The 15,204-nt window shown below is 51.0% G+C and overlaps 7 protein-coding genes across 7 annotated transcripts; 4 read left to right on the top strand and 3 right to left on the bottom strand.

The window, feature by feature from the left end:
- Positions 1–674: 674 nt before the first annotated feature.
- Z518_08445 (uncharacterized protein) lies at positions 675–1,538 on the top strand (the record flags this gene model as incomplete). The annotated part of the gene is made up of 2 exons (XM_013414186.1): positions 675–696; positions 751–1,538. The coding sequence occupies 2 exons, from the start codon at positions 675–677 to the stop codon at positions 1,536–1,538; spliced, it is 810 nt and encodes a 269-aa protein (XP_013269640.1).
- A 344-nt stretch (positions 1,539–1,882) lies between these two features.
- Z518_08444 (uncharacterized protein) lies at positions 1,883–2,536 on the bottom strand (the record flags this gene model as incomplete). Its single annotated transcript, XM_013414185.1, has 1 exon — positions 1,883–2,536. One exon carries the CDS (start codon positions 2,534–2,536, stop codon positions 1,883–1,885), a length of 654 nt encoding a protein of 217 aa, XP_013269639.1.
- A 23-nt stretch (positions 2,537–2,559) lies between these two features.
- Positions 2,560–3,722, top strand: Z518_08443 (uncharacterized protein; the record flags this gene model as incomplete). Its single annotated transcript, XM_013414184.1, has 3 exons — positions 2,560–2,651; positions 2,829–2,929; positions 3,037–3,722. The coding sequence occupies 3 exons, from the start codon at positions 2,560–2,562 to the stop codon at positions 3,720–3,722; spliced, it is 879 nt and encodes a 292-aa protein (XP_013269638.1).
- A 680-nt stretch (positions 3,723–4,402) lies between these two features.
- Positions 4,403–7,905, bottom strand: Z518_08442 (uncharacterized protein; the record flags this gene model as incomplete). Its single annotated transcript, XM_013414183.1, has 2 exons — positions 4,403–6,744; positions 6,801–7,905. The coding sequence occupies 2 exons, from the start codon at positions 7,903–7,905 to the stop codon at positions 4,403–4,405; spliced, it is 3,447 nt and encodes a 1,148-aa protein (XP_013269637.1).
- Positions 7,906–10,165: 2,260 nt separating this feature from the next.
- On the top strand, positions 10,166–10,882 carry Z518_08441 (uncharacterized protein; the record flags this gene model as incomplete). Its single annotated transcript, XM_013414182.1, has 1 exon — positions 10,166–10,882. One exon carries the CDS (start codon positions 10,166–10,168, stop codon positions 10,880–10,882), a length of 717 nt encoding a protein of 238 aa, XP_013269636.1.
- A 777-nt stretch (positions 10,883–11,659) lies between these two features.
- On the top strand, positions 11,660–12,875 carry Z518_08440 (uncharacterized protein; the record flags this gene model as incomplete). Its single annotated transcript, XM_013414181.1, has 2 exons — positions 11,660–12,635; positions 12,694–12,875. 2 exons carry the CDS (start codon positions 11,660–11,662, stop codon positions 12,873–12,875), a joined length of 1,158 nt encoding a protein of 385 aa, XP_013269635.1.
- Positions 12,876–13,299: 424 nt separating this feature from the next.
- Positions 13,300–15,173, bottom strand: Z518_08439 (uncharacterized protein; the record flags this gene model as incomplete). Its single annotated transcript, XM_013414180.1, has 2 exons — positions 13,300–14,991; positions 15,123–15,173. 2 exons carry the CDS (start codon positions 15,171–15,173, stop codon positions 13,300–13,302), a joined length of 1,743 nt encoding a protein of 580 aa, XP_013269634.1.
- Between the last annotated feature and the right edge of the window lie 31 nt (positions 15,174–15,204).

Below are 15,204 nucleotides of genomic sequence, written 5' to 3'. Positions count from 1 at the left end.
CGGCCCCTAGGTATTTACACACGTTTTTGTTGACCCCTTTTCTTCTCCTATTCCTACCCCTATATCCTATATAGGTAAAGGGGCTCTTGCTGCTGTCCAATCGTTTAACAATTTCCTAAGGGTCGGAGGGCCGCGGAAGGGTGGACTGGAAGGAGGCCTGAGAATGTAGGACTCCGGCTGATCATGTGAGGCAGGGCAGAAATGCCAGGGGCCTCAGGATGAAGAGAGATGGAGAGGTCGACGTCGAGGAGGATGAGAGAGCGGTTCTTATAGCGACGTCAAAAGCGGCAGGAACGGGCAGGCCGCCTAAACCAGAGGCAGATTTCCCGGCAACGACATTACAATCGCAGTGATTCCAATCCACGTTGGATGAGGCCCGGAAAATGGTCCCATTTCGAAATTTTAGGCTCCTTGGTGTCTGGGCAATGGCGGGTGGAATAGCACGTACGTCACCTCGTAAACAACCAGAATCAGCGGGTTCCAGATTGTTTGACAAACGCCCCGCAATCTTTCCTGTATCCTCCTTTGTCGCTGCATAACCATTGCTGTATATACATCCTAGACGGCCGCCAGGGTATAATTTGAGCGCGTTTCTAGATTTTTTTCTCGTTTCGTTTTCCCAACACCGTCTTCGTCACTTCTTGGCTTGGTCAACCCGGCACACCGACATCAACATGAGCGCAGATCAGCCTGAAGGTTTGTGTTATCACCCAAGCTGAATGCTTTTGCAAAGCTCATTAGACTTGACAGCACTCTCCCAGCCTCGGACGAGGACATCGCACACTTCACTTCTCCCCAAACCCAATCCATGGTCGGTTCGAGCCGTCCTCAAAGATCTTCCCAACCCCCCACTAGAGAATTCTTCCTCCCCAATCTCATTCTTTCACTATGTTGAACGGTTGAAAATTGAGAAACGAGAAGGATGGCGCAGATTTGGCATCTCGGGAGGCGAATCCATTGGCGACCACATGTACCGCATGTCCTTGATCACCATGCTTGCTCCCCCAGAATTGTCTTCTCGATTGGATATTCCCCGATGTACAAAGATGGCGCTCATTCACGACATGGCTGAAGGACTTGTTGGAGATCTGACACCTGTCGACGGCGTACCAAAGGTCGAGAAGAACAGACGCGAGGCTGCAACCATGGATTGGGTCGCTCAATCATTACTCGGCAAAGTCCACGGTGGCATCCCTGGCAGAGAGATCCGCGCAGTCTGGCAAGAATACGAAGACAACGAGACTCTTGAATCGAAGTTCGTCCACGATGTCGATAAAGTGGAGTTGATCCTGCAAATGGTTGAGTATGAGCGCGCCAACAATTGTACCATCGACCTCAGCGAATTCAGTTGGGTGGCGAGGAAGATCTACCTTGAAGAGGTGAAAGCGTGGGCTCAGGAGATCCTGGATGAGAGAGCAGAGTTGTGGAAGAGCAAAGATTTAGCACCCAGGGAACCTCAGACAGCCGCGATAATCAAGGAACAACAAGATGAGTATTATGGTAACGGAAATGCAGAAATGAATGGATTTGTCGAGTGATGAGAAATGGTAGAATGAAAAAAAAAAGAGAGATGAAGTGATACGAATTGAGACGGGATGAGAGGAGCAGCGTCACCAGTGATACCCAGAAAGCAATAGATCCTGGAGTTATGTCTTGACCTCTTCAATCCAGGGGCCTACAGTATTCTATGGTCGTGAAATCTATCCATATCTCCTCAGTTGACATGCACCGTGACCTATCATCTTTGCTGTTGTGGCTGGATCTACACGCCATATCATAACTATTTGTCCAGGCCACGAAGTCGACTCGATCGAAATGTTCGATCCCAGCCTGGGGCATCACCCTGATCAGCCTGTTTCTGAAATAACAATCCCTCTCTCTACTAGGAGGATTCCTCATCTCCGTTCACATGGTCCTTCTGCATCTCGGCCCTCAACCACTCCGCTTCCCTCGTCATCTCCTCCTCGCTCCTCGGTTTCCTATCACTGTCCGGTCCACCAGCAAAGTCTCTCCTCTGCTTAGATCTTTCGCTCCTCTCTCGCTGCATCTCAAGGAAGGCGTTTCCAACATTCCCTTCCTCCCCATCCATGGCGTCATAAATCCGATCGCCGCCCCCTCTATGATCGTAGTCACCTCTCCGCCTCGGGATGACATGGACATGGACATGTGGTACGGATTGGCCCGCATCCACGCCATCTTGGACCGCCACATTGAGAGCACTAGCGGAATATACCCGTTCTAGAGTCCGTGAAACGACCCGGACGGTGTTGAATAGATCAGCGGTCTCCAAGGCGGTGAGCTGGGATAATCGTGATGCTGGCCGCACGGGGCAGATGAGAACGTGGCCGGGAAGTAAGGGTTTGAGATTCACTAGGCCGTAGGATAGACGAGAGCGGGAGAGGTAGAAGACTTGAGACGAGACGGAGAAGGGGCCGAACTTGAGGTTTGGTGGAAGACGGAGAAGAGGCATTGTCCTCTCTCGTGCCGCGTATTCTGAATCTGAATCGAATCCTTGGCCCGAAGGCCGAGAGGACATGATGCGCGTGCAGAGGAATGCCAATGGCAGATCAACTCATTGAGGCTCCGAGTCTGATCGAGACCACGGTCCTGCCGTCAGAGCCGACAATTCTTTCACCACAATACCTCTCTTAGTAAGTCGGCCACTGGGGATACAGTATGTGAGACAGCGTCAGCTTTGGGTACTCAACATCTTAGTGCTTGCAAGGTAATCCTAATCTACGAGAGAGAAAAACTTTCAACTCGAATTCCAAGTCGTAAACACCCCGTTCTGGAATCTTGGCACGCCGCTTTAAACCACGCTCCTACAGCAATTACCTGGAGGAGCTGATAAAGGTGTTGATGAACATAACGGCACCACAAGTGACGTTAAGTTCCTGGAAGGTCTCCGCTCTACTCCAGTCCAGTCAAGGTCAATGATACTGATTTTAACTCCGCAAGTCAGTCATCCTGGTGACGTGTGAAGTTTCGGCTAACGGACATGCTGACGGGTTTTGTATGAAGGAGGATGCGGGCAAGATTACGCCAACATCACGAACTTTGCCGCTGCTTGTGAGCTGATTTATGATGCACCCAGTCGACAAGATGGTGGTTCGTCACTGATATTCGACCCTGGATCTTCATGGACCATTCCCATATATTCGTGCATCACCGCTGCCAAAGCGCCGATCAAGACCATGTCTTTCAGATTTAATAGCACAGACGGTCTCTCGAGTCTGAAGGTCATTGGCTTGAGCGATAAATCCTATGCGGGCGAGCTTTCAATGCCTTTATGGGCGATCGAAAACACCGATCTCAAGCTAGCGGATGTAGATCTCTTATGGGGTCTTGTTCCTACTGAAGGTGTATGGAACATCAACATGTCTACCTTGCTGAAGGAGTCATTATATCTACCAAGGAAAGTTAGATTTGGATTAATCGATATTGCCTTAGACAACTTCCCCGGGGGAAATTTTCATACGACTGTTCTTACCGAGGGCTATGGCACGGGATCACCCGACGAGAGCAAATTACCGGCAGAAACAGCTTCACATTATTCAACAAGTGGCAACAGTTATCCCAACACGCGTCTACAGCGACGAAGATCCCCAACCAGATCTGACCGATGCAGCGGCAAACGCAGTTGTTGGGACGAGGAGTATGGTCTCGCCCAGTGGAGCCACCGAACTGCCAAAAAGGGATATGACGGCAACATCGGGTGCTGATACAAGCGTAGTAATAGTTTACCACCAGCGGATCGGATACTACCGCATTCCTGCCCTTCTCGCGCTCTTGTGAGTCCTGGCCATATTCTTGCCGACAGCCTTCATCCTCATCGGGGCGGCCCGACCATCGAACCTCCGCTCTTACCTCAACGGAACCTCGGTGGGCCGGCTTTTGACATCATAATTGGATTGGAATACAGGGGACGTCTCATCCTCGGGGACGGAGGAGTCCGCTGCCGGAAAACAGCAGATTACTCGCGCAGAAGCGGTAAGCTATGTGGCCGACAAATTCTTTGCGCTCGGCGAAGGAAAAAAACGAAGTTGTTGGGTAGACCGAGGCATTCTCATGGATAACAACCGCCATTCCCAAGGGGTTGATAAGGGAGCACAGATCAATGCTTGCGAGACAGGAATCTGGCAATGCATCACCATCTCATGTCCAGGTTTTCGGTCGCTTAATATATTGACTTGGCTCGCAACTTGCCCTTTCGGCCTGGTTCTCCGCCTCCAGGACCCGGAGATTGCGGTCGGCTCCCTGTGCCTGTCGACTTCCCTTCTGACGTAAATCTTTTAAGAGATACGACGGTGCGTGCGTAGATCAAGCGCTATGCGCTATTCATCCAGACACTCGTTCCCATCTGCCCGGCCCCTTACTTGATCATCTTCAGATCTGAGTTGATCTAGTCCACGTTCGACAAGGCGTCCGTCCTTTCAAGTCTTGACACTTCAGTCAACAGCCCTTTCATTACTTTGTACTCATCCTTGATTTCGTTGATCCACGCATGAATTGTGGTCTTGCACTGCGACGCAGTTGACTCAGCCTCGCGCAAATTTGCCATATCAACGTGAAAGAAGCCATGACTGCTGCAGGTCGCCAAAGTTAGAACTTTGACGGCATATTTGGACATGCAGCTGTCGCATAAGTCGATGTCCACACACTGCCGGCAAACGTGACGGCCGGAACTAATTGTGATCTTGCGGATACAACTATTGCAGCGTACGCGGCCAAAATCCGCCAGCCCACCACCTCGGCATTCGATGGAGTGGCGAAAGGCTAGTTGTGCATTCTTGTCATCTTTCAAATAGACCATGGATCTGCCAAGCCAATCAATGATATCTGCGTCTTTCATTCCCCAGTATTCAGCTAGTTGAATCAAGCAAGCAGTGTTTGATTGCCAAACAAATTGATCCAAATCGGCCATTCTCATGCTTTTGCACAGAACTGCAGCAAAAACACGAATGGCAAGTGGTGAGGGGGGCTTGTTGGCACGGAAGATATTTTGATAGACGAAGAGGGCATGTGTGTATATCTGCTGTGCCGCCTCTAGTTTACCCTGATCAGTATATAGAGCGCCGAGGCTGTGAGCCGTATTGAGAGTCAAGGCGTGATCGGGTCCCAGTGCTTTTTCCCTCCCAGCCAGTGCTCGCATATACATCTGCTCAGCCGCCTCCAGTTTACCCTGATCAGTAAATAGAGCACCGAGGCAGTGGACCGTGCTGAGAGTCAAGCTGTGCTCGGGTCCAAGTACTTTCTCTCTCCCGGCCAGTGCTCGCATATACATCTGCTCGGCCGCCTCCAGTTTGCCCTGATCAGTATATAGAAGGGCGAGATTATGGATCGTGCTGAGAGTCAAGGTATGATCACGTCCGAGTGATTTCTCGTACCCTTCCAGTGCTCGCATGTACATCTGCTCGGCCGCCTCTAGTTTCTCCAGATCGGCGTAGAGAAGGCCGAGATTGTGGACCGCGCCGAGAGTCGAGGTATGATCGCGTCCGAGTGATTTCTCATACCCTTCCAATGCTCGTATGCACATCGGCTCTGCCACCTCGAGCTTCCCCTGATCACGATATAGAACACCGAGATTGTGAACCGTACTGAGGGTCAAGGTGTGATCGGGTCCAAGTACTTTCTCTCCCCCTGCCAGTGCTCGCATATACATCTGCTCTGCCACCTCTAGCTTCCCCTGATCACGATATAGGGCGCCGAGATTGTGGACCGTACTGAGAGTCGAGGGGTGATCGAGTCCCAGTGCTTTTTCCCTCCCGGCCAGTGCTCGCATGTACATCTGCTCGGCCGCCTCCAGTTTGCCCTGATCACGATATAAATTGCCGAGATTGTGGATCGTGCTGAGCGTCGAGGTATGATCGCATCCAAGTGATTTCTCGTATCCCTCCAGCGCCCGTATGCACATCGGCTCTGCCACCTCGAGCTTCCCCCGATCACGATATAGAGCACCGAGATTGTGGACCGTGCTGAGGGTCAAGGTGTGATCGGGTCCAAGTGCTTTTTCTCCCCCTGCCAGTGCTCGTATGTACATCTGCTCTGCTTTGTCGTGCCGATCCCACTGTCGATGCACACCTGCAATGATGTGGGCCGCATCTATGACTCTCTTTTCGGAAGCCATGCGCTGCCATAACGTATGGAATCGTGGGGATTCGAGCTGTTCTGCATGCTCCAATAATCGTCGACTGGTCACCCAGAACCGTGGGCCCGACTCATCGTCAACACTACAAGTAACACATGCCAATGCCGTGAGAAACAATTCCGGTTTCGGCGGAGTATTAAGACCCTCGACGAGCCAATCGTGCAAACATGGGTGGACTAGGTACGAGCCTGCTGCTACATCCACCAGATTGTAGTCGTGCAGTTTCGACATGGCTCGCTGAAAATGAATCTTGGTCTTCGTGACACGACGCATCCATGGGACGTCATCATTGGCGCCCGCTTGGATAAGTTCATACCAAATGTCTCGGTTGCCGAGATAAGCCAGAAATGTCAAGAGCTCGGAAGCATCTCTATCCTGCCTTCTGACTTGATCTAGGGAAAGAGTCCAGGTGGAAGACATGGTGCGTGCTTCGTACTCGAGGAGTTCTTCCATCCCAACTAGGTCCATCCACGCCGAGTTGTAGAATTCAATATATTCGTTGCATGAAATGTCAGCTCGTCCTAGGTAGGTCCCTGCAGTCGCTAGAGCGAGAGGAAGGCCATCTAGTCGTCTTGCCAGGTCCAATGCGTCACTATCTGGTACCAATTAGTGAACCAATACGAGAAAATGTTGAATCCACTATATGTCTCACCGCGTGAAAGGTCTCGGCCTGACCGCTGTGACAAGATAGCCACGCTCGTATGGATGTTCTCTAATTTCCCGAGTTTAAGTTGCTTGCTAAAGGTCAATTTCGTCGATCTGGACGTGATGATAATGTTACCTTGAGAACGGGTTGGGAAGAATGACCGAATATCATATCCCGTTGCCGACCGAACTCCGGGGAGATATGGATCGTCGTAGTTGTCAAAGATAAGGAGCCACTGATCGTTGCCGGGCTTTGACAGCCATCGCAGGACCTCGTCAATCTTGCGCTTCACGTCATCCGCACTTCGAGCGGAAAGGTCCGTAGACTCGTGGAAGATTACCGTACTTAAATCTGCCATTCCTTGTCTGAGGATTTTTTCGTCCTTGGCGTTCACCCAAAATACCGATGAATAGCAACAACAGTCCCACACATGTGCTAAGCTTAACTGTGTCTTGCCTATGCCTCCCACGCCGATAATGCTAACAACACATTGACGATTGGGATGATTGGCTGGTGACAGCCACGCTCGTAGTTGTTGCAACTCGTCCGTTCGTCCGATGAAAGCATCTGGCTCGATCTGAGGGGCTTGACCCAGGCATATTCCAAACGACTCTGACGATCCTCTCGGCGCTACACTCAACTTCGACAGCTCTTGTAAGATATGAGTACCCATGTCGACGTGCCTCGTGGTCTGGTGCAACACCAGTATATCGATACTCTTATGGATCTTCTCCGACGCTTGACATACTTTATCTTCCTTGGCCAGGCTCTTTAACGCCTTCAGACCCCGTTCGAGCTTCGATACGCCTTGGGGTGGGAGGATGTCGGATAAGCATTTTTGTATCACTGATACCTCTGTCGATGTACTGCTTACGACAGCCTGCAGTGCTGTCGTCGCGTCATCAGGGAGGCTACCTTCCTGCGCCTGAGTTTGGATATGTCGAAGTGTCGCAGTCAGCAAAGGCAGTTGAACCAAAAAAGAACGAAACAATTCAGGTATGTCCGAGGATTTGGAGGTGAATCCGTGGAGTCGAGACACAACTTTGGCGCTAGCATCAATGAGGGAAGCAATGGAGGAGACAAGTCCAATGATGGCAACGGCTTCAGCCATGTCCCCAACATCGACGCTTACTCGAGCGGCGACGGCTTGGAACAGGAACACGTTTTCTTAAGTTATAAGATTGACCTCAGCGGTCGTAGGAAGTCGCATTCCGTAGAAGGTCGGCTGAGCCAGAAGGGCAAAGCACTTTTGGCAGAGCCTCAGCGGCAGCCTCGAGCAATTATTCTGCATGACCGCAATGCGCGCTAGGCTCATAAAGGTCTAGCGGGATTGCCCCAGAATCTCCGTCATGCAATTGTAAATCAGCGGTTTTCCACCGTTATGGAAGACCGCAAAGTCTGAGACCAGATCCTGGTTGACATTGGCATGGTAAAGCCCAGACTCTTTCAACATACGCCTACGCCAGGTTGGTTGAACGTGAGATTCACTGGAAAATGCTTTGGCCGATGTGAAGCCTTCGACTTTGATACAGTCTCATCTGTGCCTTGTGAGAGAAGCCTTTCCGATGCCAACGGGTCAAGGTGTGGGATCTTCACCACACATGGTTCTTCGAGCCTGGTAATAATCTATCTCACATGACAACACAGCCAAGCAATCAAAAAGGCCAAATGCACGTCCTGATCTTTTGCTCTGCCTGTTCCAATTATCGTCTTCCGATCTGGCAAATACCTCAATCATCTCGTCCGTCAACTCTTGAAGAGCTACTTTCGCATCGCGGTATAAGTTGTGGCCCACGGCATCCTTGTCAGAACACAACGATCCTAAACGAGTCCTGAAATCGTTCATAATCTGCATGCCATGCATAGTCTTTTCGCCATCGTCCTGAATTTTTTGCCAAGGACTCGTTTTATCAAAGATAAGTGGAAATGGCCTCGGCGACGTCGACCCTTTGATCAGCGGTAATCCTGGCCATACAACACGGAAGTCGACCATTAGCGCGTGAAAATGAGCTTCTCCAAACTCGAAGATGCGCCTTGTGATGTGAGAGGGTCCAATGTCTCTGTTCGTTGGTTCTTGATGCCACGGTAGCGGCCGGTATCTTTTTTATCAACCAACTTCCGGGAGGCAACAAACAGTGCTTTATCGAAGGAATCCCTAGTCGTCCTTGTGCGGTCTTCATTCGACATTCTTGAGGTGTTCTCCAATTCTGGTGGTTCTAGAGTCTCTGGCTTTGATCCCCAATACTGGATGAACGAGGGAAGTTGTGGTCGAAAAGTGGGAGCAGATTAACTGACTGCGAGTCTGTTGTGTCAATGATCTTAGTCAGGTTCTCGGGTCGACGAAGATATTTTCCTCGTGCAGATCATTGTGCCAAAGTGACGGAGCGGTTATCGTGGGATCACACGCCGAACAAAATGAAGATCTTTGAACGACTCTGCCCGGACTCGTTGTAGGGCACCCGTACCTTGGTGAAAGACTTGACGAAGACAGGTCAATGGTGAATTGCTTGCTCAACTCGATCTCCATTGCTAAGTAGTTAGGAGTTCTTTGTGGCCGTGTTGTTTGAACGCAGTCAAATGATTGCGGGAAGCCCGGCGGCCCCATTCGGACGACACCGGGTTGAAAATAAGCTCCCCTCTGACGGGAGGCCAACGGGATTGATTCGGTAAGGAAGAAGGGAATGTCACGATGGCAAAGTTGACTGAAGTAGTCCGTGTTGTTGTTGGCTATCTATACATTGTTCTCCAGAGGGTTGCGCGGCAGAGCCGGAGTCGAGAGCTCCATGGCTAAGTGCCAACCAGACATAGTGAGTGTCACGTGACAGTCCACGGCTAGCCAATGGGCTTGACGCCCGTAGGAAGAGATGATACAGACAGAAGACTGGTGATAAGGATACTTAGGGTGATGTCTCTATTTGAACGAAGGAACCTTCTTTGACTGTGTACCACTGCCGGTGCAGGCCATTGATATCTCGGCTTCAAAGGTACCGCACTTCGGACATCTCCATGGTTGCGATTATGTAAGTTCAATCTCTCAATGCCAACAATCTTTCTCTTTCTTTTTCTCTCTTCTCTCCATCAGATGGTTCCTGTCTATTAGAGGAGAATGGGTAAGAATTGAATAGATTGAGTGGCACGTTTGCAGCCCTTCCCTCACTAGACCTCGTCTGTCTCTTATCTTTCCCTCCTTGCGCTTCTTGCAAACAGCCTTTCGCGTAACAAACCCAACAAGAGCAAACAGGACATCATATAACTCATAACCACATTTGTATCTCCCAACCTCAAAGGACCTGGCAATTGCGTAGAGCTTCTCATTGCTCTACGGGCATCATACATCCAAAACCCTCTTCTTGTACCTTTGACTATTCCCAATGGTTTCAGAACTGTCCATCCCCCGCCTCGACACCTCCTCTCAAACCGGGACCTTCTATTTCGCCTACGGCAGCAACTTGTCCGCGGTTCAAATGTCCATTCGTCTGAAACACACATCAGCATCAAGCATTCCAGTTGCCATCGCTCGTCTTGACAACCACGAATGGATCATCTGTGAACGAGGCTACGCCAACGTTGTCGCCTTACCACCGTCTGATGTCGCCACAGACGCCAACACCGTGTGGGGAGTGCTGTACAACATGAGTGCGGAAGATGAGGCGATCCTCGACGGGTATGAGGGCTATAACGAGGCAAGAAATCCTACACCCGTACTCAACCCCGACCCCGCGACGCAAAGTATCAAGAGACACCTACAAGGCGGATGGGATTATAACAAGCATTTTCTCCCGATGACGGTTACTAAGTGGTTGAGGGATCCTAATGAATACGGAGTCCGTGTGCCAAATTGGTCTCCCGCGGCTGAACACAACACGACCATCCGGGCTCTCGTCTATGTTGATGAATTCCGCACAGGTAAAGGCCAGATTGGGGCTAACTACACTGGAAGGATGAATCGAGGTATCGACGAGTCGGTGAGCCTGGGATTGCCGCAATCATGGGTCGACAATGTGTTGCGCAAATTCATCCGAAAAGATATTTACCCCCAAGACGGATATGTAGGGACGGATAAGGGCTATGTTGGCACAGATGATTAAGTGGGAAAGACATTGAAAAAAAAAAAAAAAAACGAGTCCGAGAGTACAGGTGAGATATATGCATATGTGCTCCAGAGAATCAGAATAATTCGCTCGGAAACTCTCTTCAAAACGAGCCGTCACAAAATTGTAACCTGGCTTCCAAATGATTGGACTCTTCCCGCCACAAGATTTTCGCTTGGGTCGCGACATAAGGCTCGGCGGCAAAAGGGGTGGAAGGGGAGACTTTTTGTCGAGCGGGGATCATAAAAATGGGTACATTTCTCGGTTGTTTTTAGCCGCCCACACCCCCAAGTGGGAAGATCAGAGCTTGGCCGCTCGAGGTTTATCACAATGATTCGAGAATGAATCTTTATCCCTGAAATGACTTACCTGGGGACCCCCCCAAAAAGCGCCAACTGCAGGCCGGGCTTGAAGAAAAGGAAGCCTTTTTGCGGAAGTTGCGCCCGATTTCAGCCTCATGGCTGGCACGCCCCGAAAGCCAACAATGCGCGCCAGCGCATCATCTTCGTATCCTTCATAGATCCTGATCGCTGTCAATTTCCTTTCATCTTTCCTTTCATACATCCCTAATCAGCTAATACGTACTTCCGTAGCCAGAAGGACTCCATGTATGTACTTCGCAGGTACTGAGGTTGCAATCTTTCCACTCGACAGTGCCGATTCAACAAATCCGAAATCCCCCCTCACCAAACCAAAGCTTCTAGCCTTGAAGAGCTTCTCTAGTCCTCACGGCCCCCATTGAACGTCTGAAGCCCAGCAATCCATCCCACCATCATGCCTCCTCGACCCTATGAAGATTATCGAATCGGCTGGATATGTGCCCTAAGCATAGAGATGGTGGCCGCCCGAGCGATGCTGGATGAGGAACACGGACTGATCCGCGGACAAGGACAAGACACAAACACGTACTACGGAGGACGCATACATGATCACAACGTTATCATAGCGTGTTTGCCCGCCGGGGTCAGTAGCTTGGTCTCCGCCACGCATGTTGGGAAAGACATGATTCGCACCTTTCGTGAACTGAGATTTGTCCTCCTCGTTGGTATCGGCGGAGGTATTCCCGACTTACCCACCCATGATATCCGACTGGGGGATGTCGTGGTCAGTCGACCAGGTGAATCCCACGGTGGTGTCACCCAGCTCGACAAAGGAAAAGCCATCCATGGTGGCATTTTTCGACGCCAGGGATCTTTGAACGCCCCACCCAACACCCTTTTGACGGCCATTTCGGCTTTGGATGTGGAGCACAGGCTGAATGATGGCAGCACGAACATATCAAACTACCTCTCAGATATCCTCCGCCGCGGCCCTCACATGAGAAGCTATGGTTATCCAGGCGTCGAAAAGGATCGTCTGTTCCACGCCGACTACCCCCACCCCCCAGAAAACCCTACTTGTTCGAAATGTAATTCCGCCCATGAAATCCACCGAAAACTTCGCTACAATACCATCCCACAAATTCACTATGGGGTCATAGCTTCTGGGAATTTGGTGGTGAAGAATCCCGTTTACAGGGAAGAACTACGCCGAGATGCCAGCGCATTGTGCGTCGAGACGGAGGCCGCAGGTCTGATGAATATCCTTCCATGCCTGGTGGTGAGGGGGATTTGTAACTACGCCGACTCCCACAAGAATGATATTTGGCATCCATATGCAGCTGCAACTGCCGCCGCTTTCACAAAGGAGTTGCTTTTGTATGTGTCGACGGATCAGACGGATCACGAAGAGCCCATCAGCGAGAGTTTAGGTCTATAACGCCCCTCATCGAAATTTGAAATAAATTCTAACATCGTCATATCTGGCAGGCCACATTCAACAATATATCGAATACCAGGAACCTTTCCAATGTCAAGAAGCCATGGAGCAAACGCGAGACAATAGCCGAATGCTTCAAGCGAACCAAATCTATAATCTTGATGCGTACGAGGAACAAAGGAATCATTCGCGGACCACATCCGCTGGTTTACTGGAAGATGCGAAATATTGACCACGACACAAGAGACGTCGGAAAAGATTCTTCTTTGGGTCTCAGCTTGGCAGGGGTGTGGAGAGTTTGATGCTTTCAACTTTGTTACCTGACCGTGATCTTCGGAAAGGCGATATCTGTGTCCGTTATATCTGTGGTCACATCTTCCAAGAGGTCGAGAATTCGGATCGTCTTGCTCTTGTATTGTTTGCCATCATTCATCAATTTATTCGCAAGTTAGCCCACGTCCGCCTGGGGATGCTCTACCAAAGTCATGGGTGTTACCGTTCTCAGAATTCTTGAACCGGTCTCCCTTCGACCGAGTCCCGTACGACACGGCAATGGGCCACGGAGATATGCCGAATCGGTCTCGCATTACTAGGACTTATAGCCAGGATCCGAAACGTTCAGATCAAATCTCATCATGATTCCCGAGATCTCCTCCCTAGAGCTTCAACCATTGATCCGTCACGGCGAATTCAAAGACGCCCACCCCAAGTATTCTGCCGATGCTCGCGAGTTCGGATCCAAACCATAATCTCTGCTTGAGGTCCAACCCGTCAAGGCACGAAGCAATGCTCAAAGGCCACGCTGCGAGCGTCGCCAGATAAGGCTTGATTTCCTTGTCGGTGTTGAATATGATTTGATTCTGATCTGAATAGTCGGACGAGCCGGTGTCATCTTTTTCTTTGACTTTAAACCTCTCCAGGATGAACGGTATACTGGATGCCAAGTCATCTGCCGTCGCGTTCAAGCGTGACAGACACTCCTGCCGCTGTTTCTCGTATTCGTAGGCATCACTCTCACCCTCCAGGTTTGAGTGAGGCGTTGGTTGACGGCGTTGTGGACATAGTAGCAGTCCCAGAATCTTCAATCGTGCATTATTGATTAGCATTCTGGTGGCGAAATATAGAATCCAAGCAGCCGGATGCGCGGGACTCGCGTAGCTGTAGACCGTCGACGAGTAGAAATGTTCCTTTTCTCCGTTCCTGCTGTTCCCGTCCCCGAGATGAGGATCTGTGGCCGTCAGGGTATGTTTCTGATAAGACCAAGCCCGAGGGAACCGGCTCGTCCACTCGTGCAATTCCGTGTCGATGTCTCGGGCTTCATCATTCAGTTTGTCCGCCGCGAGCAACATCTCGTGAGATAGAGTCTGCGTGTGTGACTGACGCTGGACAAGGACGGCCAGTTCACGACGCAAATTGACGATTCGAACGATGGCGCGATCATAGCCCAGATCCAAACCCTTCTCGCCATACCACCGGCCCTCCCACAACCATTCGGGCAACGCGAGATGTCTAAGCACCGCCGACCTAATCATCCCGCGTCTCAGGTACTTGATGATCTCCGATGGCGCCGCCTGCTTGGGACTTTGGCTGTGGGCTAAATACTGGTGAGGACAGTGGTGCTCCTTCCAAATCTTCAAAATCGCCAGGGCCCCATCGTGATGCGCGTAGCTGTTGGGCGAGTAATCCGCTAACCTCATGACCTTCCCGTTGCCATGGGCCATGTCGAATCTGCAATGGTTCGAGTCCTCAAAACGGCTCATGAAGAAAATGGCCAAGAGACAGTCGTCGATGTTCTTCGCGTCGTCGACCAAGTTTGGGCTGCTGATACTGGTGCGCATCATGGCCAGGAGACGCTGGTACTTAGCACTGGCTTCTATGGCGGCCGGCGGGTGGTGTTGAGTGCGCGCGAAGACGGCGAGGGCCATGGATGAGATCGCTAGGTCGACGAGCGGATTGCAGTGCTTGGTGCCGGAGAGCCAGGAGCCCAGGTGGTCGTGAAGGCCCCGTGAGATGCTAGGCACGGTGTCTTGGGCGTACGGTTTGGCGAGGTAGTAGTGGAGATAGTATACTAAAGCGCGGGTGGAGAGGTCGATGTGTAGGGAGCGATACTGCTGTAACTGCTGCCCCTGCTGCGGCGTGTTGGAGCTATGTTGGTGGTGGTGGTGATGGTGATGGTGATGGTGGGTACCCGTCAAGGCCGAACGAGGACCGCGAGGGCGTTTGGTGTTCCCGCTGGCATAGCGGTTTTCATTGTGGATCGAAAAGTAGGTCTGATCGGTGGATTGGCCCCAGAGGCAGACACGGCGGGATTTCTTGCAGCGTTTGCATGTTGGTTTGGTTTCGTCGCACTGGATCAGCACCGAAGGGGGAGGACGTTAGATGTTGTTCTGCACCCCAGAGTAACGAAGGAGAGAAGGGATGTTTTAGGTAGTGGACCTTGATCGGGTGGACTGGAGGATTCCCTATCCGTATTGCTCACCTTGATTCGTCGGCTCTTGCATGTTTCGCATCCCGCGCTTGGATATGTCATGACAATACCTGTGCCTATATCCGACTTAATC

This window comes from Rhinocladiella mackenziei (genome assembly GCF_000835555.1).
Source record: "Rhinocladiella mackenziei CBS 650.93 unplaced genomic scaffold supercont1.6, whole genome shotgun sequence".
Classification (NCBI taxonomy): Eukaryota; Fungi; Ascomycota; class Eurotiomycetes; order Chaetothyriales; family Herpotrichiellaceae; genus Rhinocladiella; species Rhinocladiella mackenziei.
This window is presented reverse-complemented; position numbering and strand designations above follow the sequence as displayed.